Source organism: Xyrauchen texanus, chromosome 37 (genome assembly GCF_025860055.1).
Source record: "Xyrauchen texanus isolate HMW12.3.18 chromosome 37, RBS_HiC_50CHRs, whole genome shotgun sequence".
Lineage (NCBI taxonomy): Eukaryota > Metazoa > Chordata > Actinopteri > Cypriniformes > Catostomidae > Xyrauchen > Xyrauchen texanus.
The window spans coordinates 32,357,265-32,384,539 of record NC_068312.1 but is presented as its reverse complement, the minus strand read 5'-3'; the positions used below and the strand labels follow the sequence as shown (position 1 = coordinate 32,384,539).

The window sequence follows — 27,275 nt, the reverse complement described above, 5'->3', positions numbered from 1 at the left end:
TATAAAACTCAATAAATAAAGTAAATAAATCTAAATAATTATTGTAAAGTTAATTACCTTAAGGGAGAATTTTGGCTTGTTCAATATTTAAAATTAAAAATTAAAAAAATAATAATATTGTCTTTTTCATCAACATAACTACAACCAGAACAATGAGTTCCTTCCTAAATAAAATGACATACACAGTTTAATGCTTTAGAAAGTAACAGCATGGCCACAGGTTCCATGGCAACGTTTTAATAAACAAATTTAATACAATTCATTGTAAAGTAAATGTCCTATTTTTTGGTTTGCTTTGATAAATATGAAATATATCTTTTTAAATACTTCTTGTGCACACTGGAAAAGCCAAATTTGACCGGCAGTATTTTCCAAGCTGGTTTATGCTGGTCAAACTTTTGGACCAGCATAGCCATGTTGTTCACGAGCAATAAATAAATAAATAAGAAAATAAAAATTGATAGTCAACCAGCTTGATCTCTGTAAAGAAGCTGGCTGATGACCAAGGAGGCTTGTTGGGCAAGCTAACTAAGAAACCTAGTAAAGACACCCACATTGTCGCTTGGATAAAGTGTCAGCTAAATCAAAAATGCAAATGAAAATACACCAGCAAAATCCTATGCTGGGGACCAACATCCAAAACACAACATATGCAGGAGATCTTTCTATACATAGTTTTGCTTTATTCAAATGCACACAAAAAGTTTATGAAGTAGATTTGTAGATTGCAAGTAATGGTCTTCAGTGCTGTCTGACAAAAAGTGAACCGATGGCCCATTTGAGATTTCTGCTTGAGGTAACAGTAGCAAGCTGTGCAAACACATCTGCTGATGTTTTAGTGTTTTCACACTGTTCATGTCAAAACACATGTAATTACACCCATTCTGTCATTACAACAAAATACAAACACTGAAAAAAAAAAAAAATCATAAAAGAGGACAGACATTAGAACAGGAAACCTGTTTCACAGCCCAAATGACGCAAACAAACACAACCGCACATCACTGTCTGCCTCTCAACACTTTCTGCACTTTGTAAAAACTGATTCCAAGTTCTTGTCTTACCATGGTGGCTGTCCAGCTCAAGTTTGTTGTCCAACTCCATAACTTCAAAGAGAGGCAGAAACAGACATGCTCTCAGTTTCAAGGGTGTGGAAGACACAGCAATGGTTCACAGGGAGGGTATTCTATCTGCCTCGTTACCCGTTTGCCAGAAGAGCGCTGCCTTCCGTGCAGTCTGCCTGCACAATGTTCTGGCTGCAGCGTTACATCTGGCAGCCGGAGGAGAGCTGAGCTGGGCTGGGCCACTTCTCTGGGCCCCACTCACTCCCACACGAGTGCCAGAGCTCTTAAAGATACAGCTCAGCTTTTTTTTTTTTTTTTTGGTCATTAGCTTTACCTTACTCCATTCTCTCTCTTTTGGATTGCAACAGACGAGAGTCCAGTTACATTAAAATTCAAAGGTTTGGTAGCACATTAAAATAAGGTTCCATTTGTTAACATTAGCTAACAATGAACAATATTTACTAAGCCTTATTAACATTAGTTAATGTTAATTTCAACATTTACTAACGTTTATAAAACAAATCAATTTTAACAAATGAAGTTGTTTTGGTTAACATTAGTAAATGCACGATGATCTAATATGAACTAACAGAATTGTATTTTTTATTAACTAACATTAACAAAGATTAATAAATACTGTAAAAAATATATTATTAATTGTTTGTTCATTATACCTAATGCATTAACTAATGTTAATGAATGGAACCTTATTGTAGTGTTACCAAAAGTTACAAATTTACTCATGTTCATAAAACATTTTGATCTAAAGGCTTATTACATTTTTGCCTACATATTTGTAAAATTCAAGCAATTAATGCTTGAATTTTACAAATGTGTAGACAAAAATAAAATGTGCTTACATATTCTTATTAGACATTCTTTACCAAATAAAAAAAAAAAAAAAATATATATATATATATATATATATATATATATATATATATATATATATATATATATATATATATATATAATTAGTACAGTAATACCGGCTAGTCCAGTATTTATATATACTGGACTAGCCGGACCTAACAAAAGCAGCCAACAAGTGGCCAGTATACTGTACATGGGAACTCCTTCAAAAGCATCCTTTATGAGGTGGCACCTCATAAAGATTTTAATGACTGCAGTATTAGACTTTACAATTATTCTCAAATGTGGAAAATAAAGAATAAATAGGTGTGTCCAAACTTTTGACTTTGTAGTAAAGTACCATGCCTTTCTACTAAATCTTAAATGAAAGTGATTTGTTCATTCTAAAGTAAAAGCGCTAAAATAGAAAGAAAAAATATATATATAATAAATACTTATTTCACTTGTAGAAAAATGAAATAAACTGCTTCAAACACAAGCTCCTTCCTCTTTAGATGCAAGTTACTACACAGACTAGGATGCTGATAAAGCACACGGGGTGTTTGGGGAATTAAACGTGCATCTCTGCAGGGGGTGTGCAGAGTAAACACACACAGACATTTACTGAGTCAGCAACAGGCTGCCACTGTCTGACACATGCATTTACACAGCAATGCATTACAGTGAAACCACAGCTCAAATAAAAGACTCACAACTTTAGAATTAAAATGACTGTCTGGAATCTAGGAGATCTATTGACAGCTGAATGTTTAGGATATACAGTACTGTGCAAAAGTTTTAGGCACTTGTGAAAAATGTTGCATAGTGAGGATGTCTTCAAAAATAATGCCATAAATAGTTTTCATTTATCAATTAATGTCATACAAAGTCCTGTAAACATAAAAAATCGAAATCAATATTCGGTGTGATCACCTTTGCCTTTAAAACAGCAACAATTCTCCTAGTCCTAGGCACACCTGGACACAGTTTTTCTTGGTTGTTGGCAGATAGGATGTTCCAAGCTTCTTGGAGAATTCGCCACAGTTCTTCTATCTATTTAGGCTGTCTCAATTGATTATGTCTCTTCATGTAATCCCAGACTGACAAGATGTTCAGTGGGGGTCTCTGATGGGGCAGGGACATCTGTTGCATAGCTCCCTGTTCTTCTATTCTAATCTTTTCTATTTGCAAAAATAATGTCTGTGAGTCAAACATTTATATTTCCTATTGACACACTAAAGCTGAAGATATAAATAACCATCTGAAGACAAATGCTTTTGTGAAACATCTTAAGACATTTGCACAGTACTGTACCTGTGATTATACTGAATGTGAAATTGATATGGGGTTCAGTGTATAGCTGTTGAAAATTTGTTTTTTTCTCAAGACGCATTTCATCCAAACATATGTTTTTGAGGATTTTGCAAGATGTCTTGAAACTTGATCAAAACATTTAAGGCCAAAATTTACTTTAATATATTTTACATTTTACAGAGCAGCTTATAAATTACAAAGTACCTGATTTAAAAAAAATGCATTAACATTCCTGACCTATTTAAGCCAAGAGTTCTTTTTGACCCTATCACAAAGCACACAATTTAGCATAATGCAGCTCATCACCAAATGCAATGGCACTGTGAACCAGAGCCCCTCTTGGGCAATTGTAAAATAATAGCTGTCCTGTAACACCATCTCCCACTCCAAATGACTGCTCTTCAGCTCTTAGTCAGTCTTAGTCAGATCTTGACAAAAAAGACCACACAAGCCCAAGTATTTAGTGTCTACAGTGGATTCAATTATATTTGTAGTGGTGCTCTAGCATCATATCTGAACTTTAAAGCTGATGCATTTACATATTTTTTATGTGAAATATTTTTCACATATATTAGCTTAAGGAAAAAGTATAAAAGTAAATTAAATATATTTTTCTAATCCCTGCCTATAGTACAGCAATGCAATGTCAATACCATTGACCACGTTTACATGCACTTCAGAAAACGGTTTATTCCAGGCCTTTTGCAGAAAGTGGCATTCTGAAAACATCATGTAAACGCCAATTTCTTAATGTCGCTTAAGGGATTAGCAGAAATTGGCTTAACACACCTACATATAAGCGGCGTTCTTACAGGTGTGAGCGTGAGTGGAACAGACCGGAATAACAAAGGTCATAGGGTGGAGCCCAACAACAATTCAACACAGCAGGCAGAATTCAAAATGTTTGGTAGTACAGTGGGAAAATCACATACACTATAAACTAGACCCATTTATACAAACCAATGTAAAATATTGACTGTCCCTCAGTTCGTGTATGGGATTGTACATTGGGGAGTTTTAAGTAAGAGGAAAACCCCACTATTGCAGTGCAATTCAGCTGCAGGTCCCAACAGAAATTGAAGGAAACAAACATAGCAACAACTCTGGAATATCTGGAAATAAAGCGAAGCAACTGAGAATAAAATAGCAAAGTCTTCTTCGGTTGCCATGTGTGTTATTTACACAAGCGTTGCAGGGAAATTACGTTGCTGTGGAGAAAGCTGCTTACTGACTGAGCCGCATGCATACTGGAGTAAAGAGTACAGCGCTTATACACTGCATGTAAATCGGAAAGCTGTTTTCTTGCAATAACCCACTTTCTCGCAATAAGCTGCATCCTGGTGTACATGTAAACGTAGTCACTGATTAACAAAGTACTAAATAAATGACGGATATATGTTCCATTGTAAGAGCAGCTCAGATTAGCAGAAGGAATCAATATTGCATTCACGTTTTTAAACATGACATCATACACCAGCTGAAAGCATTTGTCTCACCACAAAGACCACTCATCTGGACTTTTCAAGTCATATCATGAGTATTCAAACCACCAAGAACAAAACATAACATATGGTAGAGCATGCCAAAACCTTTCCAGACTGTGTCTAGCACCAGTTCATGCATTTCAATCTGAAGAATCCCAGCATTAGAAACAAGTGGCTGAAGTTGACTTTTGAACAATGTCCCTGATCATTTCAGTTTAATCTAAATAGTTTGAGTGGCACAGACTTTGCAAAGAGGCTGTTATCTTGTAACAGGTGTAGTGTTCAGTGCTGTTGCCCATTTCACATGCGATGGAGACATTTCTTAACAAAAATAATGAACTAATATAATAAGTGTAAAGAAATATATATAAAATATTACGATATGACCCTTTTCAAGACTATTGTCAGTGTTTATTTCTCTTCAATCTGTTTCTTCACTGTTCAAAGAAACAAATACAATTTCTTACCTTGTATAGCAAGGGTACGTATACAGATGCAGCCCTTAAGAATGTGTGTCAAAGGGAAACAGATCCTGCAGTTTTACGCGGTGTGACGTGACATTAGGTGGTACAAGAGAGATATAATCAGTAGGGGGCAGTTGTGTTTCATTCTTTGAGCACCAGTCGCTAATGGTTTAGTCAGTGAGTTCATTTCTCAAACAGGCCCATCTACAGCAGGGGTGTCAAACTCGGTTACTGGAGGGCCACAGTCCAGCAAAATTTAGCTCCAACCCTAATTAAACACACCTAATGCAGCTTATCAAGGTCTTCGGGGAGCTTGAAGATTACAAGGAGGCATTTTGGAGCAGGGCTGGAACTAAACTCTGCAGGTCTGTGGCCTTCCAGGAACTGAGTTTGACACCTCTGATCTACAGTATGTGTATGCACTCACTGCTGTCTCTGGTTTGGGTGCTCTGGTCCTTACGGACCTGAACTTCCTCTGGAATGCTGGTGCTGCGACGCAGGAGCCATACGGTGCATGATTCAGCACGGCGCTCTTGGAAGAGCAGTGGACTAATCTAAGGACAGATTGCAGAAAGACATTCATATGGGCTGCTGGTGAACAAAGGCCTACAAGGTAGTCAGTCAGTAACCTTTATTTAACCAGGATCATTTTTATTGAAATAAAATCTGTTTGACAAAAGTGACCTGGCCAAGAAGGCAGCAAAGACACAATGACAAATGGCCGCAGTTCAGCCTTGGCATAAAGAGTACAGTGGTGAGTTTGATAAGATAGATTCCACAAGATAGAGGACAGATTCTAAATATGCTGGAAAAAAAAGTCATCTTTGCTCTGTCAAGTTTCTATAAAACTATTAATCTGTGCTGCCCTCTTGAGGTCAAAATGGTACCACAAATATGAGGTCACGATGCATATTTTGCAAGTCTCAGTTACTAATATTAAGAGAGGATGCCTGATACAATTACAGTAGCAACAGAATTTATATTACCTAATTTCTGTTATATAATCATACATACAGTGGTAAAGTATTTATTCACATTCTAAAAATAATTCTAACAACTAAAGTATAATCAATGAAGAAGAAGAAGAAGATTATATTACCTCTCTCTTGTCAAGAAGAACTAGTTGACATTCAGCCACCAAGCAAAACTTGACCTTCCAACCAATAGGTTCTGAGAGTGGCTGTCCACAAGATATCCAGTGAACCGATGAACCTTTCATGTCTGTAAAAAAGAAATTACTTTTTTATATTAAAATATGAGAAGAAATGGAAGTTGAGAAATCCATTGATAAATCATAAGCATGATAGAACCAAAGTGTTTAAGTCTAGCAGTTAATACTCATCCTATAGGAGGCGACCCACTGGTCATAAAGCCAACTGCCATATAGATAACAAATCTATGAATGGACAATCCTGCTTGGCCAAGATTCTGGTGCATCGTGCATGGGTACTGTATCATACAAAATTAAACCCTTTGCGTTACCAATTTTCTAACATGAATTTATAGGTTTTAAAATAGAAAGACTTCATGTATAAAATATAAGTAGCGAGTATAATTCCAAAGCTGTAGAGAATCTGTGGTAGGCTATTTTGTCTTTACTGTAGCATTCTTTAGTCTTTATATGATTAGTAGCTGACAAAAAGGCAAGACATTGGAAATATTCATGTTAATTGTGTCCCTCTTGGACCACTGGGAAAATATAGAATAAATTACATAGGATCTGTTTGTAGCTATACTACATTATAGACTTGAGACACAGATATACCATGTGGTCCAAAATTGAGATCACAAATATGGGACTAAAAATGCAGCTGTAGTAAACATATGGCAGATATTATATCATTTTGCATGCATGCCAGAATTCGTAATATATGCGGAGGGCTGAGGGCTGAACTATGTCTGGGCAAAACAAATCGTTTTATACTCACCGGTTACCCTCATCCAGCCCTGGTGCTGACAGCGGGTGATGTATGGTGCCATACTAGTGCTGTGTGGACCACTAAACATGTTTTTAACTAGTACTTTTCAACATGTAACTCTCCTGGCCACTTGCACAGTTGATGGATGCCCCATGCTGAATGAATACGGCACCGAAATATACTTATGAATACTGTAAAACTACTGATGACTCGTAATACTGAGACGCGCGCGTGCACTGCAAACGGGTCACTGAGAGTCACGTTGTTAAATACCTTAATTCAATTAATGGATTAAACTCTCTGGCGAAGAAAGCAACAAATGTCTGTCCACAAACACGAACCACTCTCTCTTAAAAAATGAATTTAATCTGGAAATATAACGAGTGGATTCTTTCATTTAGACATTGTTTTTGCATATTTTATATTATACTGAATATTGGAGAACAACAAATAACATAACGGTTACATTAAAGGAAATGCCACAGAAAAAGGGGCATTTTTACCCCTCCGTCATTCACTTGTTTTCTCCCAAGTTAACGTAACATCGGCGAAGTCTTGACTCATGTATATTAATTGAGTAACGTAACAACACCTGCCTGATTGGCTGAAAGACCCTGGCTGATAGGCCCTAGTCAACTAGAAGGCGCGGTATACGTGCTGCCCTGGATGCTCTGGTTACCAAGCAATGTTAGCGTCACCTAATTAATATTTATGATTTAAACCTTTGCCTCAGTAAGGTTTGTAATTTCATGACCCCATGACTGTGGCACGTAACAACAGGGATTTATACATTTATTGACAGTTATTGGAGTTCCCACACCTTTTGACATATGTATTTACACGACTTTTCCAGTTGTTTATGATTGCATAACATTTTATGGCGACTGCAATCACAAAAAATAATTTAGTACTTTAAAGCTGAGAATTATTATTATTTTTTTTTTTTACGTAAAATGAAATTAATTTACATTGCTACAGCAGTTTTGTCATGACTGTAATAAGTCTTTGAAATAACACAGAGCTATATGGTTTACTAATATTTGTTACTAATTTCTAATAGGTGACAAATCAGAGCAAAGATATAACACAAATAAGACTTATGCATTAGCAAAAAATATAGAATTAAAACTTTCTAAAATTTGACCTTTCTTAAAGTAGCCACCCTTTGTCTAGATAGGTGTTTCATTCATGAACAAATCAGTGTTTATCAATGAATCTTTTAAGTGAATGAATTGATCTTGTTTACTTCCATTGTTGATCATGAAAGACTCAATGTAATTACTGTAATTCACTTAAAGGGACAGTTCACCCAAAAATGAAAATTCTCTCATTATTTACTCACCCTCGTGCCATCCCAGATGTGTATGATTTTCTTTCTTTTGCAGAATACAAACAAAGATTTTCAGAAGAATACTCCAGCTCTGTAGGTCATTTCAATGCAAGTGAATGGTGGCCAGAAAATTTGAAGCTTCAAAAAGCTGAAAACTGACTGGATCGTTTCAGATGACATTGATTAACCACTAAAGTCATATGGATTACTTTCATGTTGCACTTTATGGAGCTTCAGAGTTCTGGTCACCATTCACTTGCATTGTATAGACTTACAGAGTTAAGATATTCTTGTAGAAATCTTCGTTTGTGTTCTGCTGAATAAAGAAAGTCTTACACATCTTAGTTGGCATGAGGGAGAATATATGATGAGAGAATGTTATTTTTGGGTGAACTATTCAAAAGCACATAAAAGACAATTATCTGTTGCCACATAATGGCATAAAGATGCAATCTGCATAAATGGCGGCTAAACTAATCTGAACAAATGTTTTTGTTTAGAAACATAAATTCACTATGTCTAAATTTTTTACCTTTTTGTTTGAACAGTATCATGAGACACACAAAATCATTGCTGACAAAATGTTTAATGGTCTGAAACAGGAATGAATTAATAATGACATATGCAAGTTTGCACAATTAACACATTTGAACACAGTTTCCAAACATTACATGTTTGTCATGTATGGCTTTGAATGTGCTATGTAGGAATGCTGTAATAAGAGCATCCAAAACATATTAACTTTAATCTTGACACAGATATGACAGATATGTTATGTGTTTCTTCTGAACCCTGTTAAACTCGGAACCAAATGATACAAAATTGAAAAGTAATCAACAATTGAGACAAAACTTGTGAACATGATCAGTACTCTGTTGACAATACTGTTGCAACTGGTATTCAATTGCACAAATGCTTTAATTGGGGAAACATTATAAAAGGTACAACAACAATAAAAGAATATCAAATACTTGAAATAGCCTTTTATATAGTTTTCTTTAAATTCAATTACAAAATATATGTTAATCTTTCCAATAATAGCTTGCATAGCTGACATAATATGAATAGTGCAATTATAAAATGGGGGTTAAACTTTTATTCAATTATATACATGTAAATAATAAAGTATATTTATAATGTTGTGTACTATAAAACTAATGAAGTCCAATTATTGAATCATCAAACCTGACAGCTTTGAAACTTCATATATCTTTCAATTTTCCAGTCAACCCAAACATCTGTTAATATGGATATATCCACTTCCATATCCACCTTAAATGAAATGAAGAAAATGAAAAATCTTTGGAGAAAAACTTTGATTTGACTGTAATCAGTGGGCAAATGCTAAAAATAGCCTAAATTATTTTGCAAATGAAACAGTTTCTCTGGAACGCTCCACTTTCAGTTTTGTTTTGTTTTCTCAGCCAAAGCAGGTCTTATCTTACATACAAAAGCATACAAAATAGAAGAATACTTTTTAACAGTCTTAAAACAGTATTTGCATCACTTTGGTTATATAATCACCTACAAAGTATTTCAAAACTATAGTTGAAAAAAAAAGTTCATACTAAAATGTATTTTAACTAAATATACCGCTGTCTGACAATTGTTGGTGAACAAACAAATGCGCACAAGTCATTATATCACCCTATTGCAGAAATACTGAGTGAGATGAATAAAAGACATTAAGAAATCTACTCTCTGAGATAAGAGCACTGCTTGGAAAAAACTCCACATTTAAAAGAATATTCCGGGTTCAGTACAAATTAAGCTCAGTCGAAAGCACTTGTGGCATAATTTTGATTACCACAAAAAAGTAATTTTGACACGGCTTAAAAAAAAAAAAGAGGTTTTGTTTTGTAAGCACTTACAATGAATGTATAGGGGGCACATTTTTAAAGGGTTTCAAGGCAGAAATGTGAAGTTTCTACTTCTATAAAAGCACATACATTCATTGTTCTGTTAAAACTCATGTATTATTTAAACTGTAAAGTTGTTTAAATCGTCGTTTTCACATTCAGTTTAGGGTTAATGTTTAAACAATGTGTAACGTGGTCACGTCGTCATGACAACTAAGTGTAAAATTGGATATAACTTTATACAGAAAAGGTTAATAAGTGATTTTATCAGCATAAAATCATGTTAACGCTCATTTTGTTTATGTCTTGTTGCTAAACTTCTGTAACAGTATTTTAATATTTAAGCACTGGCCCCATTCACTAACATAGTAAGCGCCTCACTGTAACTGAGATTTTTGCTTTTTTGTTCATTCTTAACGAAAAGGACAAGTCAAATGAATTTTTGTTGTACTCAACATTATCCCACAAATACTGTCGATTGAGCTCAATTTGGAATATTCCTTTAAAAGAAAAGTTAAGCCAAAAAATTCAAATTCTGTCATTATTTTGCCACCTACTGTCTGAAGGGGAGTAAATAATGATATGATTTCATTTTGGGGGTCAAGTATTTCTTTAATTGAACCCCAAACTTAATTAAAGGTGCATTCCTTTCATACAAAAATGAAAATTTTTTTATAGGCTTTTACACTTATGAAACAGATCTAGAGCTACTCAGAATTGATGAGTTGCCATGGCGCTTTGATGACCAATAGGAACTGAAACTCTTGGGTCCCACAACTAAATTGAAAATGAATTAATATTGTATAATACTGTCTTTTATCTGCTGCCTACTCACTGATACCGCTGTTATACTGTGTAAGGTTAGCATATGTGTCTAAACTAAATCAGACTGCTCATGTCTGTGAGTTTAAAGTGCCCAAGCAAAAGGACACTGTGATTGACTTCAAGAAAAGAAATGAAGAAAAATAAAAGACTAAGGTCCCACATCAAACAAGACCAGAGTATCAGATAACCCTTTGCTTCTAGGAAAAAAACAAAACAACACAACTATGTGGTTTATAAAATATGATTTGTGGAAAAATCTAAAACTCTGAAACTATGACTTTCAGAAAAGCAACACAGGAAAATAAAGAGAATCTATTGAGAGCCAAGTCACCTTCCTTTGCCGCCCATCTGTTTGACACCTCCTGTTCTATGACTTTCAGTAAGGTGTAGTTCCTTCCCACTCCACTAAATACTGCACCTTGCCTTCGGGTGTGATCCTACGAGCCAGAACCTGATATTTCTCCCCACAGGTGAGCCGACCAGCTGCCCCAAAATAGCTGGTGATGGAAGACTTAAGGTGAGACAGCGAGTCGTCGTCCTCACTGATGCTCTCAAAGGTGTGACTGTCGATGCTGTTCTCCATCATAATGTTGCTCTCCTCAACAGGCATGCTGAGCGGACTGAGCTCACTCTCCACCATCTCTCTCTTTGTGGCCAGCACAGAGTAGTTACAAGAGGGCAACTTCCTCTTCCGACTTCCCACATTTTTCCTGCAAAAATACTGTTTTAGCTTAAAAGCTTTTCGTTGTAATCATGCGGTATCAAGACAACATGAAATAAAAACTGGCAGCATTTACTCACAATAAATGTTAGTGGTTTAATTGTGCAAAGACATCAGTGCACATCATGCTAACGAGAAAGTTTTAATCACAAACTTTTGAAACAACGTTTCTGAAGAATTTTCTACCCGGTACCCATGCAGAGTTGGGAACTTTTGAACGCACACAACAACCAAAAGATGGCGACAAGCAAAGCTGCTGTGGAGTCTCAATTGAATCTTGTTTAAAAGAAAAGTGGAAAAAGCCAGGTTTGGAAATTCTTTGTATTTGAGGCTGATGAAAAGGGAAACATCATAGATCAGCAAAAACCTATTTGTAAACGCTGCTTTCGCAATTTTCTGACGAAAGGAGGGAACACATCAAACTTAATAAAGCACCTGAAAGACACCCGGATTAATTCAATAAGTGTTCAAAAATACTTTAAGCATACATTGTACAGTTTTGTTATAATTAAAAAACAATATATTTAAATTAAAGTAATGCTCAATGGCATATTTCTGTTCTTAGTTCTGCTGCTAATGTTTTGTAGACTTTGTTAATAAAAGAGTGTTGTTTAGTAACCTGTTTTTGCTTTGGTACCGAAAATGGTATCGAGTACCGTGAAATTTCACTGGTATTGGTACCGACTACTGAAATGTTGGTACCGTGACACTACTTTGAAGATGCTAAAATATAACACAGTTTTGATTTATTTGGGATTTTGTTTAGTCACAACATAATTCCCATAGTTACATTTATGTTATCCCATAGTTTTGATGACTATACTATTATTCTAAAATGTGAAGAAAAAAATATATAATAAAGAATGAGTAAGTGTTTAAAAACTTTTGACCGGTAGTGTACACACACACACACACACACACACACACACACACACACACACACACACACACACACACACACACGTATATATAGTTGTCTCTCTCTCCATTTTTTGGGCATAAAATCAAGTCCTGGCCTACATTATTTCGCATTTCACACAGATATACAGTATGTCCTCGTTTTGCTAGTGTAAATGCTATTTCATGTTGTCTTAAAATTAATTTCACATTCTTCAGTTATAAATGTGCATTACAACTGCTTTCCACAAGATGTCCCTATTCATCACTAAAAGCAGTCCCTATTAACTTGCCTCTGTGGGTGGCATCCCATTTAAAGGTTGCATAGCAGAATCTGATTTTTATTTAATTATATATATATATATATATATATGTATATATATATATATATATATATATATATATATATATATAAATAATTATAATTTTTTATTTATTTTTTTTTCTTCCCTGCAGCAAATCTTCGGGGAGTTTCCCAATCCGCATAAACTATACCACACATGACCACACATTTCTAATCAGGGACAAGCATTACAGGTAAATCCAACAGATCCTCCATTTTAGAGTCATTAAAGCTGCTAAAATAGGACGTGGCCCTAAACAGCATTAGAACATGAAAGCCAAGCATGGAAAGCAGATATGTTTTGCTGGTATGTTTGATCAAGCCCACAACGAGTATTCACAGTAGGGGACGGGGATCTGTCGACCCTAACAACTTTTCCATTAGAGAAAACCCAAGTTGTGTTTATTTTTCTCCACCCTCTCTCTCTGCCTCTATTCAAACACCCTAAGGAACGCAGCGAGGATGATAATGAGCGTTCATATCCAAAAATAAAAAAGACGAACTATGGGAAATATATCAAAGAGCGAATGGGGACGTTTGGTAGTCCCAAACCAGCTATCAGCCCAAACGCATGGTCTGAGCACAGAACTTTGGTTTCTGTAGTTATGATTTCTTGAGGCCAAGCGCAGTGGGTGAAATAATATAAAAAAAATAAACGCAAAAGAGATTATTGTATCTAGTTCATTTCTACTTTGCATTGCATTTTCATGTCCCAACATATCATTTCTAAAGATGGAAATCATTTTCTAGCTTCCATTTATCACAATATAAAATTAAGTGAACATTAGGGTACATTTTAAATAATTTAATGGTGGGTTCATAACATGTTAGAATTACAGTAATTGAAACTTCACTAAGCTCCGCCCCCTTAGTTATGGTTGCTTGCTCTGACATGCTCCCCATTGGAATGTGAGATTGCCGTGAAATTAAATGGATAATATTTTTATGTGGGTTGGTATGAAGAGTGACATTGTAAGGCATATTTATTTTAAGTTTGTTGTAATATAAATTGTTAAATTACAGAGTAATTTGATAACACTAACATTAGTGTACAGTAAGTGAACAAAGATGTTGTTGCAGGGTGGAGGGCGGGGCCAGGTCATGAGAGGGATAAAGGCCGAACATAGACGGCAGTGGGACAGAGAAAGAGATTTACGGACAACTGTCCGACACCTGTGTGTGTTTGTATTTTTGGTTGAGATTTATATTAAACTATTATTTATATTGTCAAGCCGGTTCTCGCCTCCTCCTTTCCATTAATCTCTTTACAGCTGTTTATCACGTCTCATAACACACTCATTTTGATGCTGTGAACTGTTTATTTACAATCGCTTTTATTATGACTTGAATCAAATTATAAATGAATTAATGTTTAGTTATTAGCTTTAATTTACCTTTGAGCAAATGAAGGTGTCGTTGCAGATGCAATATGTTCTTTTGGGAATGATGACTGAAACAGTTTAATCCATAACATGCTCTTCTCCAGATGTTTTGTAAAGATTATTAAAAAAAGAACGGAAAAAAAAAACTGAGTGTATCCTCTCTGGGTAACTCACGTCACTATTACAAATGACCCAGCAAAACTACGTGTTTACATTTTTTATTATTATTTTGATAAAATCCTGCTTAGAAGTTCTCAAACATACATTACTTCCATAGGCATCTGAGAATATTAAACGCATGTCAGAGTAATGGCGGCAGGGCAACAGATGCTAAGACAGGATTGGTCAGAAGTGCTTTTAAGGCGGGGCATAGCAAAGAGTCAATTACAAGATTCCGACCTGAAAAAAGCATTCACGTCTTCACTGATCTCGTGATTACAAGTTGTAAACTCTATGAATTCTATGAAAGTTCCAACTTCGTGATATCAGCAGTTGTGATGTCATGTAAAACAAACCAATATGACAGCAGCCTCAACAGTTGAAGGTAGTGAACATATTTATGTTTAATATGCCATTTTATATCAGCTCTCTGGAATACTAAATTCTGATTGGTCAATGGCGCCATCTAGTGGTCTGATATTTCTCAGTAACAACCGCATCTTCACGTATCAGACCACATATCTTGGTATATTCAAATGATCTTTTTGTTGCTTCTCGGATCACTTTGCATTCTTTACAAGTAAGCTAATAAAATCATTTCAACTCAAATCAATGTTTCATGTGCATGTATTTATTTATTTGTCAAGTAGTCTTGTACTAAGATACATAATGAGCTGTCAGACATTCATTAATTACAAAATAAACACCAACAGAACTCTGACACAAACTGGAGGTGGATTTCAGTTGTTCAGCAATTTCTTTCTTGTAACAATTTTTGTTGCTGTTCTTAAACATTGCAAGAGCAGAGGTAAATTACTGAATTATTGTAGTGATAAACATTTTGTTGTTATCAACAACAAAACTGTTTTGGCGTTATAAGTGTTGCCATAGAAACGAATAACTGAGAATGTCTGAGGATATTATCAGCACAGAGTAGAATCTACGAGTTTCCACCTAATTCCGACATGATGCAATCGCACCATTACTAATTTGGTTTGAGCAGATGTTGCGATTTTTTTACACATGTCTCCTTAATTTTTTCTTTCTCAAAGCAAAAGTTTCACAAAACATGTTTTCTTGGGAATACTGCTTTAATTAGTATTCTACTTATGTTTTCCCTAAGTTCTTACTATCACTTTCCATTCCATTCCCAAAATTTAAGCAACAATGGCACTGTTTTGAAAGTGTAACAACAACAACAGACCAGCCAGTTGTTGGGCGATCGCGACCCATCCTTCATACAACAGATATGAGTGATGACATCTTCAATCCTGGCATAGATTGACTGGCCATTAATCTACTTTTACTGACTCTCTAAAAGAAACAGGGGCAAACAAGTGCCCATAACCATAAATAATCCATGTGACACCACATTTGTCTCCGAGCTGTCAGAGACGCTTTACACACTACATCAGGTGGTGATGGACGCCTGTTATTGCTCTTTAACTTGTGGGCAGCAGAGTGCAACCCCAGCAGGCGAGGTGAGAATCGACAGTGACAGCTGCTCTGCCAAAATGTCCCACTAAAGCAATATTGATTACGCTGCAGTGTAGCGTTGAAGAGGACACTTGTGATGAAAGGTGTAAGGCAGTAGTTCCAGTCCCAGAAATGAACTGTTTTCACATGGAGCAATATTTGCCCCTTAGAATTGAATTTCTATTGCTAACTAGAAAAAAAAAAACATTGTGTGCAAATCTATGCCAAATATTTCAATTAAGTTAAAGTAAATAAATTAAATTCTGGTTACACACATTAGGCAATACATTAGTTAACTTGAAGTAACAATGAGTAATGCTTTTATAAATGTATTATTAATGTATTACTAATTAATGTATATACACTTTAACATTAAAAGTTTATTATTTAATGCATTATGAACTAACAAGTACAATTGTATATTAATTGTATAATATATTATGTCTAACACTGATTCTTGAGATAAGGGACAAAACATGTCTTACATTCAAAAGTCATCTTTATGTTAAAAATTTATAAATTCATAATAATAAAAATACTGGAAAAGTTAAATCTAAAGCAAATGTGTATACTCAGTGAATCCTTTTCTTATATTTTTTAATAATTTCATTAGAATGTTTTTTTTTAATGCACGCTCTATACTTGAAAGCACACTTAACACTTAACCTGTCCTCAGCAAGAGTGTTTAAAAGTGTTTAAAAATACAACAATTTCATAAATAAACATGTCAAATGAAAGGTAGGTATCTGTAAGATCTCAAACAACACATTAAGTAAACGTTAAATGATATTTTCCATAAAACACTGTCTATCAACAGTTGAATAAATCAGCCAATGTCATGGTCAGGATAACTCTGAGTGCCCCTTTCCCACATCCTGCTCATGGTGGATGCAACAGTAGGTCACGTGGTCTGGTAAGTTTAATATTTATAACAAACAATGGTTAAGTCTCGGCGGTCAAGGCTTCAACATGTCAACTCCGTCATTCCCACTGTGGTCATTTCTGGTAGAATTGTGGGATACATTTTTGGCATTTTAGTTGAGGTTACCGAGGCAGATTCAACTAAGGAAAAAATGAAATGTATCCAGTGTACACCACAAGGTTAAGATGGAAAAATATTCAGAATAGTGTGAAAACAGAAAAACAAAAAAATTATGGAATATATTTCATCACTTAACTTCTTTACTGAACACTTTTATTAGATAACTAAATACTTTACACTCTTGTTGGATGGATCAAATTAAAATAGCATGCTTTTTAGAGTGTCTGATGGAGTTGACACAAATCACAGTAATATGAAAGTTAGGAAGTGAATAAATGTCAATTTTCAGAAAAAAGTGTTTTTATAAAAACCACATGGTTTGTTAGCAGAGACCTTTGTCAACAAATATATCCATTTCTAAATAATTTAGTATTAAAAAAATTAAACATGTTTTGTCCCTCATCATAAGAATCAGTGATAATTTAAGATTAACATAGATTAATAAATGCTTTTAAAATATTGTTAATTGTTAGATCTTGATACCTAATGCATTTATTAAAGGAATAGTTCACCCAAATATAAAAAATGTCTCATTATTCACTCACCCTGATGCCATCCTAGATGTGTATGACTGTCTTTCTTCAGCAGAACACCAAATTAAGATTTTTAGAAAAAGTTTTAAGCTCTGTAGGTCCTTATAATGTAAGTAAATGGGTGCCATCAGGGTGCTGGCTGTTTGCCGAACCAAAAGGCATATTTAGGCAGCATAAATGTAATCCAGTCAATCAATGTCTTCAGAAGCAAATTGATTGGTTGGTGTAAGAAACAAATAGATAATTAAAACGTTTTTAACTTTAAATCATTGCTTCCGTTCAGCACTAGAATGCTGTTTGAAATTAACTAACTCTCGCATGACGTTCATTCCTCTGTTGTATACAAAGTGTGCGCTTCCGACTTCTCGCGTGAACGCACCATAGCGCTTACATCACCGATGCGTCGAATGTGGATTACTTTTATGCAGCCTAAATCAAACCATCAAACAGCCAGTGGCATGATGGCACCCATTTACTTTATAAGAACCTACAGAGCTTCATTGGTGTTCTGCTGAAGAAAGACAGTCATCTGGGATGGCATCAGGGTAAGTGAATAATGAGAGAATTTAAATTGTTGGGTGAACTAACCCTTTAATGTTAGCAAATAGACCCTCAATGTAAAGAGTTACCCAAATTCTTAATATGACCAATTAATGTCTGTTAAATATGAAATCAGATCAACATCAAATACATAGCTAGCTTTAATAAATGCACAAGATCTCATTGCACAGTAAATAAGTGTACATTATGTAAAATTTTTACATATAAAAAAAACTTCACTATGGTGTCTGCAGTGGCATTACGACTATATTATGAAACATAAAAAGACATTTTAAATATCTGATTATCCGAAATCATTTCTTATCCGAAGTTGTATGCAACCTTTTTGACACCTGATGCCCAAAACAATTTTAGAATTTAAATATTTCATTTAAAACTTTAAAATGTTCTTGGCTTTGAGTGGCAAAGATAACTTTTTGTTTAATTTGTAATGCAAGTTAAACATGAAATGCAGCTTCTCATACGTTTTGGGATCAGATTTATTGCACTTGAAGGAACAAAAAACACATAGCCTGCAATAAGGATTACTACAGTGTGCTACTGGTCTTTTTATATTATACTGAAAGGAGTAAACAGCTTTGTTTACACTTGACAATTTATTTGGTTTATGCTCAATGGGGACCTAAATCAAGCAAATCCATTGCAAGCAGGGACCATGTGCACCAACTGGATTCTTGCCAACCCACCATAGTTATTTCAGCACTTAAGTCAAATTCATGATTGCTCGAGCTCAAGTATATTAAATGCAAAGCGGTAAGAGGAGGCTTGGCGAACCAGCAGTTTAGTTGCAATCACTGATGACACCATTCGTGACGAATTGGCTCTCAGAATCCCTCAGGCTCATATCAAGTGCTTGTGTTATGAGTGGATGAGCCAGTCGTGGTTTAGGGTTAGTATCGGTAGTTTCCACGGCAACAGGGTGCCAGTGAGGTCACAGGCTAATGAAGGGAAAATGGAATGGGAACTGCGCCGCAGGTGAAATGAAGCATTAGGCTGACACTTGTGTGTCATGCAGTGCTTTAACTTCACTGATTGTTAAGTGAATCGTGATGCTGGAAGAACGCTACAAGAGTATGGCTGATTTGCGATGGTCTGTGCACTGCAAATGAATGTACATCCCTACGGCTAAACAATTTTATATTTAACCTGTTTTTCCTGTATTGAATAATCCTCCAGCATGAGTTCTGTAATGTATGCTCTAATTAAAAAATGTCACCTTACACTTCACAGCAGATACATTGGATGACAGATTATGTATTATGAAACATATAATATGATTTTTACATGTTTATAATGATTGATTAAGATAAGATACTACCGCAAGCGAGATTGCCGTGTATGTGTGCCACTGTCACAAACGCCGGCGAGAGCACATCCGCAATTGGCCACCGGAGATCTGACTCACCTGAATTCTAATCACCCGTGCACCCACATACCGGGCTTGATTAAGTCACAGCTGATTCCCATTCCAGCTTCCTCTATTTAAGCTACACGCAGTGACATTGTCACTGCGAAGTCTTGTTTGTTCCAGCTACACTACTGAGCGTTCTACTACTAAAATCTGATTCATTCTCTGCCTACCGACCTTGCTTACCCCTCTGACTACGATTGTTTGCTACCTACCTACCTGAAACTCTTGCCTGCCTCTTCGTATTGCCACTTGCTGCCTGCCCTGACGTTCTGCCTGCCTCACTACGTGCTCAGCCTGTCTACGATTGCCCTGCTTACCCACTGCCTTGACCATTGCCTGTTTATCTCTGTGAGTTCAATAAAGAAACTGCTGATGGATCCCAACTTACCTGAGTCTGTGTTACAGAAGACTTCGCCAAACATCGATCCAGCGGTGATATCACGCCTGGCTGAAGAACTCACCGCCCAAGCAAGTCAGCTATCAGCCCAGCACCACCAACTCGACCGCCTGACGTCCGCCGTGGATGAAATTATGCGGGCTGTACAAGCTCTCCGCCAGCCAGCACCGGCGCCCGCCGTGCCTCAAGCCAGCCAAGCGGCCGACGCCGCTTCTCACTACCAGCCGATCGCCGGCCCTCGGCTCGCACACCCCGAGAAGTTTGACAGCACGCCCTCGAAGTGCAAGGGGTTCCTCATGCAGTGCTCGGTCTTCCTCTCTCAACAACCGGCACTTTACCCCACCGACGAGAGTAAGATCCTCTTCGTGTGCTCCGTGCTCACGGGCAGAGCTTTGGATTGGGCTAACGCGATCTGGTCCAACCAGGGTTTCACCCAGTCGACCTACGAATCCTTCATGGGCAGCTGACCACCGTCTTTGACCATCCCGAGAGCGGCAAGAGCCCGGGCGAACAGCTGCTAGCCCTGCGTCAGGGAAATCGCACGGCAGCGGACTACGCGCTTTCCTTCCGCACCCTCGCTACGCAGACCGGCTGGCCAGAAAGCCCCCTCAAGCTCCACTTCCGACAGGGTCTGAGTGCCGATCTTCAGTCTGAACTGGCCTGTCGTGACGAAGGTATCTCCCTCGATCAATTCATTACTCTCGCCATACGGATCGATAATCTCATCCGCTCCAGGCGACCAACCCAGCGGTCCGCACCGGCAGCCCCGACTCGTTCATTCCACGATGAACCCGAACCCATGCAGGTCGGCCGGACACATCTCTCTCAGGAGGAAAAGGAACGCCGCATCTCACACAACCTCTGCCTCTACTGCGGTCAAGCGGGGCATCAACACGCTAACTGCCCGCGAGTCCAATAACTATCTCAACTTTCACTGCTTCTTGTCTTTTAGTCCCCGTCCAAATCACTCACGTTACTGCTAACCTCACTACTCATGCTATGATTGACTCAGGGGCGGCGGGTAACTTTATTGATGAGTCACAGTGCAAACGCGCTAACATTCCTCTGATATCTTGTACTCCTCCCTTGGCAGTGGCGGCGTTAGACGGGCGCCCTCTGGGGACCGGTCGCGTGTGGTACACCACCACTGACGTGATTCTGCAGGTGGGGGCACTGCACACGGAAACCACACGCTTTTTCATCATTCACTCGCCCCACAACCCAGTGGTTCTCGGCCATCCCTGGTTACGCAAGCACAACCCACACATCTCCTGGCGGGATCATCAGATCACACAGTGGAGCGACGACTGCCTCACGGAATGCCTAAAGTCCCCCACGCCTATCTTGGCAGGTTCCACCAGTATTTCGGCAGCTCCTCACTTCTCCTCCCTGGTACCCTCTGAATACGCTGATCTAAGCGTAGCCTTCAGCAAGGTCAAGGCAGCACAGCTCCCGCCTCATCGCGTGCACGACTGCGCCATCGAGCTCATTCCCGGCATGTCACCGCCCAAGGGACGCATCTTTCCCCTGTCAGAACCCGAATCCCAAGCTATGAGATCCTACATAGAGGAGGAGCTCGCGAAGGGGTTCATTCGGCCATCCACCTCTCCAGCCTCAGCCGGCTTCTTCTTCGTGGGTAAGAAAGACGGATCTCTGCGCCCTTGCATCGATTACCGCGGACTCAACGACGTCACCGTAAAGTTCCGCTACCCACTTCCTTTAATTCCCGCGGCCCTCGAACAACTACGGTCCGCCAAGATTTACACCAAGCTGGACCTACGCTGCGCTTACAACCTCATTCGCATCCGAGAGGGGGACGAGTGGAAGACTGCCTTCTCCACCACAAACGGCCACTATGAATATATGGTGATGCCTTTCGGCCTGTCTAATGACCCCTCCGTCTTTCAGTCTTACATCAACGACATCTTCCGAGACATGCTCAATCAGTGTGTAATCGTCTACATCGACGACATACTGGTTTACTCCAACTCACTGGAGGAACATATCACCCAGGTCAGAGCCGTGTTAAAGCGTCTGGCAGAGCATCAACTTTACGCCAAGGCAGACGTGCGAGTTCCACTTGACCACTGTGACATTTCTCGGGTACATCATCAGCCCAGAGGGGGTGGCCATGGACGAGAGTAAGGTGCGGGCGGTACTAAACTGGCCACGACCCAACACTGTGAAGGAGCTGCAAAGATTCCTAGGATTTTCCTACTTTTACCGCCGCTTCATTAGGAACTTCAGTTTTGTCGCCGCGCCTCTCACCGCCATGGTAAAGGGGGGACTCACCAAGCTTCACTGGTCCAACGAGGCATTCCGGGCATTCCGCCAGCTCAAAGAACGTTTTACCTCGGCTCCCATTCTGCACCATCCCAACCCAGACCTCCCATTTGTAGTAGAAGTGGACGCGTCCAGCTCAGGTATTGATGCCATCCTCTCTCAACGCCAGGGCAATCCTCTCAAGCTGTTCCCCTGCGCGTTCTATTCCCGCAAACTCTCGCCCGCGGAATGGAACTACGACGTAGACAACCGCGAACTCTTGGCAATGAAGGCCGCTTTGGAGGAATGGCGACATTGGCTGGAGGGAGCACGACATCCTTTCCAAGTTTTGACTGACCACCGCAACCTGGAATATTTGCGCTCAGCCAAGAGGCTCAACCCTCGGCAGGCTCGTTGGGTGCTGTTCTTTACACGCTTCCGCTTTTCCATCTCCTATCTGCCGGGCTCCAAGAACATCAAGGCCGACTCACTTTCCCGGCAACACGACGCCATGCCCCCGAGCCCCAGTGTTGAACCCATCCTTCCGCCCACATTAATTCTGGCCCCAATCCAATGGGACATCATGGCTGATATCACCCAGGCCCAAGCGACCGAACCGCCTCTGCCCGACTGTCCGCCCAACCGGACTTTCGTACCACGCAGCCTCCGCGAAAGAGTCATTCGTTGGGTTCACGACGCCACGAACTCAGGGCACCCCGGGATCGCTACCACTACACGCCTGCTGCAGAACCGCTTCTGGTGGGGAACCCTACAAGAAGACACCACCGACTTCGTGCACAGGTGCTCCGCCTGCAACACGGCAAAAACCCCGAAGCAACCACCCGCAGGGCTTTTTCAACCACTCCCCATACCTCACCGGCCCTGGTCCCACATCGCGGTGGATTTTATCACTGACCTGCCGGTCTCCCGAGGCCACACCACTATACTGACCGTCATCGACCGCTTCTCTAAAGCATGCCGCTTAATCCCACTCTCCAAGCTCCCCACAGCCCTCGAAACCGCGGAACTCCTCCTCCACTGGGTGTTCCGCTATTACGGTCTACCCGAGGACATCGTCTCGGACCGTGGACCCCAGTTTACCTCCAGGGTATGGCGAGCCTTCTTCCGACTGCTCAACATCAATGTCAGCCTCACCTCGGGGTACCACCCCCAGTCTAACGGTCAGACGGAATGCCTAAACCAAGAGATCACCAGGTTTCTCCGCACCTATTGCCATCACAACCAAGCCGATTGGAGCCGCTTCCTCCCGTGGGCCGAGTACGCCCAGAACTCCCTCTTAAAACCCTCAACGAACCTAACCCCGTTCCAGTGCAGCCTGGGGTACCAACCCCCTCTGTTCCCCTGGTCCGGAGAGCCATCAGAAGTTCCGGCAGTCAACAACTGGCTCCAGCGCAGCGAAGCAGTGTGGGATCCCAACTTACCTGAGTCTGTGTTACAGCCACCATGTTGTTTACATTTCAATGCAGCATGGAATTCTGAGTTCCCAAGAAAACCTAGCCCTTCCACTTTTTTTTGCACCAGAAGTGGACTCATGTAGACAAACTAGTTTATTAATTCTTTTTTTGACATCAGAAAGCTTCACTGCATCGCTGCTTCAAAACAGTCAGCTCCAACAGAAATGGCTTTAAACCTTTATTTTGTAATTCTCTGAATGTTTGTATCATAAAAAATAAAGATACTGTGATCTTGAAAAGCCTATTTGAGCAACTGATTCATTATGAAAACCGCTTTATTCCTTCATTGCTTGTAAACAGCAGCACGCATGCAGAATTGTATGCCTCTGAGCCCAGCCTAGTGTAATCACACCGGTTTGATCATACCTATGAAAGGGTTTAAGCAATGTCGTGAGCTTTAAGTGTAAAGAATTTCAGACTCGCTAGTTATACACAACAAACATACAACACAACGCCGTTGTGGAATTTTCATAATTGTCAATAAAATTACTGAACAATTATAATTTTTTTGTACATTTTGTTAATGTTAACATTTCAAACGCAAATGCCACATGCATGTAGGTCACATTTTAATTATGTATAATTATAATTATGATGTATTCATTTATTATAAAATACTATTATAATTGATGATAATTATGTTTAGTTTGAATTGATTAAAATATCTTGCACAATTTAAATAAATATATTTAAAGGCATAGTTTGCTAGAACAATAAATAAAATTATTGTAGTTCTAAAGCATATGACTTCCTTCTTCTGTGGAACTCCAAAGGAGACCTCGGTCACCATAAACTTTCCTCTTTTTTCCATACAATGAACGTATAAGGCGACTGAGACTCTCATTCTGCTTACCATGAAAGATAGAAACTCCATGAAAGATAGAAACTCTTATAGGTTTGAAACATCAAGAGGGTGAGTAAACGATGATAGACATTTTTTTGTGAACTATCCCTTTAATTTTGCAAAAACACATGTGGAGGACTCAAAATACCACATGCATGCAGCAGCGCTGCTATGATTTTGGGCCCCCCTGACAACTTTATACTCTGAGCCCCCTGAGTCTTATTGCAACAAGTAACAACTTTTTTTTTTTTTAAACATCATTATTAACAACTGTAAACATAAGCATGAATGCACATTCAATAAAAGACTCTAAAAACAAATTTAAGATTGAACAATTTATTAAAATACCTTAAATTATGCATTTAATTAAATTACTACATATAATAAACTAACATATACATATTTGAATGTTCGACCAAATCAGTCTAGTGAGTTGGAACTGTGCTTCTAATGCTTCTAATGGCTTTTCAAGTTTAAATGCTGATTTATGTAATCTCTTGGACAATCTGAAGGCAAACAAAACCGAATTAGAGAGCATTAGAACAGAACAGCTTTTACACAGGAGGAAAACAGATAGCTTGGTCCATAATTCATAGTGGCCCAGGCTTTAAAGGGTTGGTTCATCAAAAAATGAAAATTCTCTCATCATGTATTCACCCTCATGCCATCTGAGATGTGTATGACTTTCTTCTTTCTGCAGAACAAATTATGATTTTTTTTAAAGAATATTTCAGCTCTGTAGGTCTATACAACGCAAGTGAATGGGTGGCAACATTTTGACACATGTAAAGTGCAGATTGACTGAGCAGGGAGTAGAATTTATAGTACAAAATTACTTAAATATTGATCTGGTTTTCACCCACACCTGTAATATCAGTTCTGAAGATATTGATTCAACCACTAGAGTCCTATGGATAACTTTTATGCTGACTGAAAATGTTGGCACCCATTCACTTGCATTGTATGGACCAAAAGAGCTGAGAAATTCTTCTGAAAATCTTCATTTCAGTTCAGCAGATGAAAGAAAGTCATACACATCTGGGTTTGGCATAAGTGTGAGAAAATGATGAGAGAATTTTCATTTTTGGGTGAACTTCCTTTAAAGCCTTTCATTTGACTGATTTTATATGTAAGAGAGTTACCACAGATTTGACCATGGATGGTATGTCATTGAGTAGGTCAATCTAACTGTTCTATAAAACAATCTACATCAATCTGTTATGGAAAAAACAGCAGCCTAGACACTTTTTGAATTTATAACTAAAACTGTAATAATACAAATGGAGTAGATTTTTCCATCCCACTTATATAGTTTTAATATGAATATATAACATTTCTGTCAAAACACCAACAGTTGGTGCTACTACAGTAATGGCACACAATACGTTTTCTCGTAAGTTCCTCGTTAGTGCTGTTTAGAATATTTGGGCTGTCTGACCTTATGAGATGTTTGACATTCTCCATACTGCTTCAAAGTAGAAAACTGTTGGTTTAATTCTAATGAGTCTCACAGGTTTTGTGGTTTGCGCCGCGTTGTTTAGCAAAATCTGTTCCACAAGATCCAGTCAAGCATACTGTATGACGCTCTCACAGAAGTATGAGGATGCATGTAAGTGCTGTACTAATGGAAAGTGAATTTAGTGCTTAAAATAAAAAGCACTTTTAGAATAAAACACTGAATATCTTACGGGGAGTCCACACACTAGATCATCTTTTATTATCATGAAAGAGCAATTTTCATCCAAGCTTACCTGGGCAAAGTGGCCATTTATAACAAATCATACAGAAAAACTTTCAGTTATTCTGATGGGCCCCCTGTCTGTCCAGGGCCCTTAAAATTGTTTTACTGATTCAGCTTGTTCTCACTATACAACATTTTTCACAACCGCCTAAAACTTTTGCACAGTAAAGTATTTTAATACATTTAGGTTGGGTTTAGTACACATTTAATGTGATTAAATGCATAATAGCATGTATAGAATGTTCTCCTTCACTTTGAGGACTGTGAACTGGTCACTGAGATTTTTCAGGTGAGTGTACCTGCATTCTTTCCCATTTGATAGAGGAAGCATCTGATGAGAGGAAAATGAAATGTACCTGAAGTCATAGGAGACACTGGTAGTGGCGGATCCAGAAGTACTGGCTGCATCGGTGGAGTCCTGGTCCAAACTGAACGTCCGTCCTGAACTAGTACTAAGAATAAAGAGACAGAGATCATGAACGTTTTAAATAACAAAGTGCTATATTTAAAACCATCACATACTTAAAGGAATAGTTCATCCAAAAATGAAAATCCTCTCATCATTTTCTCACCCTCCTTTTTTCTTCAGCAGAACTCAAAGATTTTTAGAAGAATATCTCAGCTCTTTATGTCCATACAATAAAAGTGAATGGTGATCAGACTTTTGTAGCAATATAATATGTGTGGGTGAGAAACAGCTAAAAGTTTTTACTCTAAATCTCCACTTTCACTTTTACATCTGCAAGTCACATGTGGTGCCTGTTTAGTTTCACTTTTACATCCAAAAGTGAAAGTTAAAGTGGAAATTTTGAGTAAAATTACTTATTGTTCTTTTTCTGACCCACACCTATTATATTGCTTCTGCAGATATGGATTTAAAGACTGGAGTCATATGGATTTCTTTTATGTGATTTTTGAAG

General features: G+C 38.3%; 2 protein-coding genes across 3 annotated transcripts in view; both read right to left on the bottom strand.

Moving 5' to 3' along the window:
- LOC127631287 (disabled homolog 2-interacting protein-like) overlaps positions 1-1,228 on the bottom strand; it is a 129,936-nt gene extending 128,708 nt beyond the window's left edge. For both annotated transcript variants that reach the window (XM_052109357.1, XM_052109358.1), the window contains exon 1: positions 1,065-1,228. In XM_052109357.1, the coding sequence (XP_051965317.1) occupies positions 1,065-1,104 (40 nt within the window). In that variant the 5' untranslated portion in view covers positions 1,105-1,228. The remainder of the gene's footprint in view (positions 1-1,064) is intronic.
- A 7,780-nt stretch (positions 1,229-9,008) lies between these two features.
- Positions 9,009-27,275, bottom strand: part of LOC127631004 (PHD finger protein 19-like) — a 40,635-nt gene continuing 22,368 nt past the window's right edge. Inside the window, exons 14-15 of the mRNA XM_052108940.1 lie at positions 26,712-26,807; positions 9,009-11,821 (exon numbers count right to left, since the gene is read on the bottom strand). Of these exons, the coding sequence (XP_051964900.1) occupies positions 11,488-11,821; positions 26,712-26,807 (430 nt within the window). The 3' untranslated portion in view covers positions 9,009-11,487. The remainder of the gene's footprint in view (positions 11,822-26,711; positions 26,808-27,275) is intronic.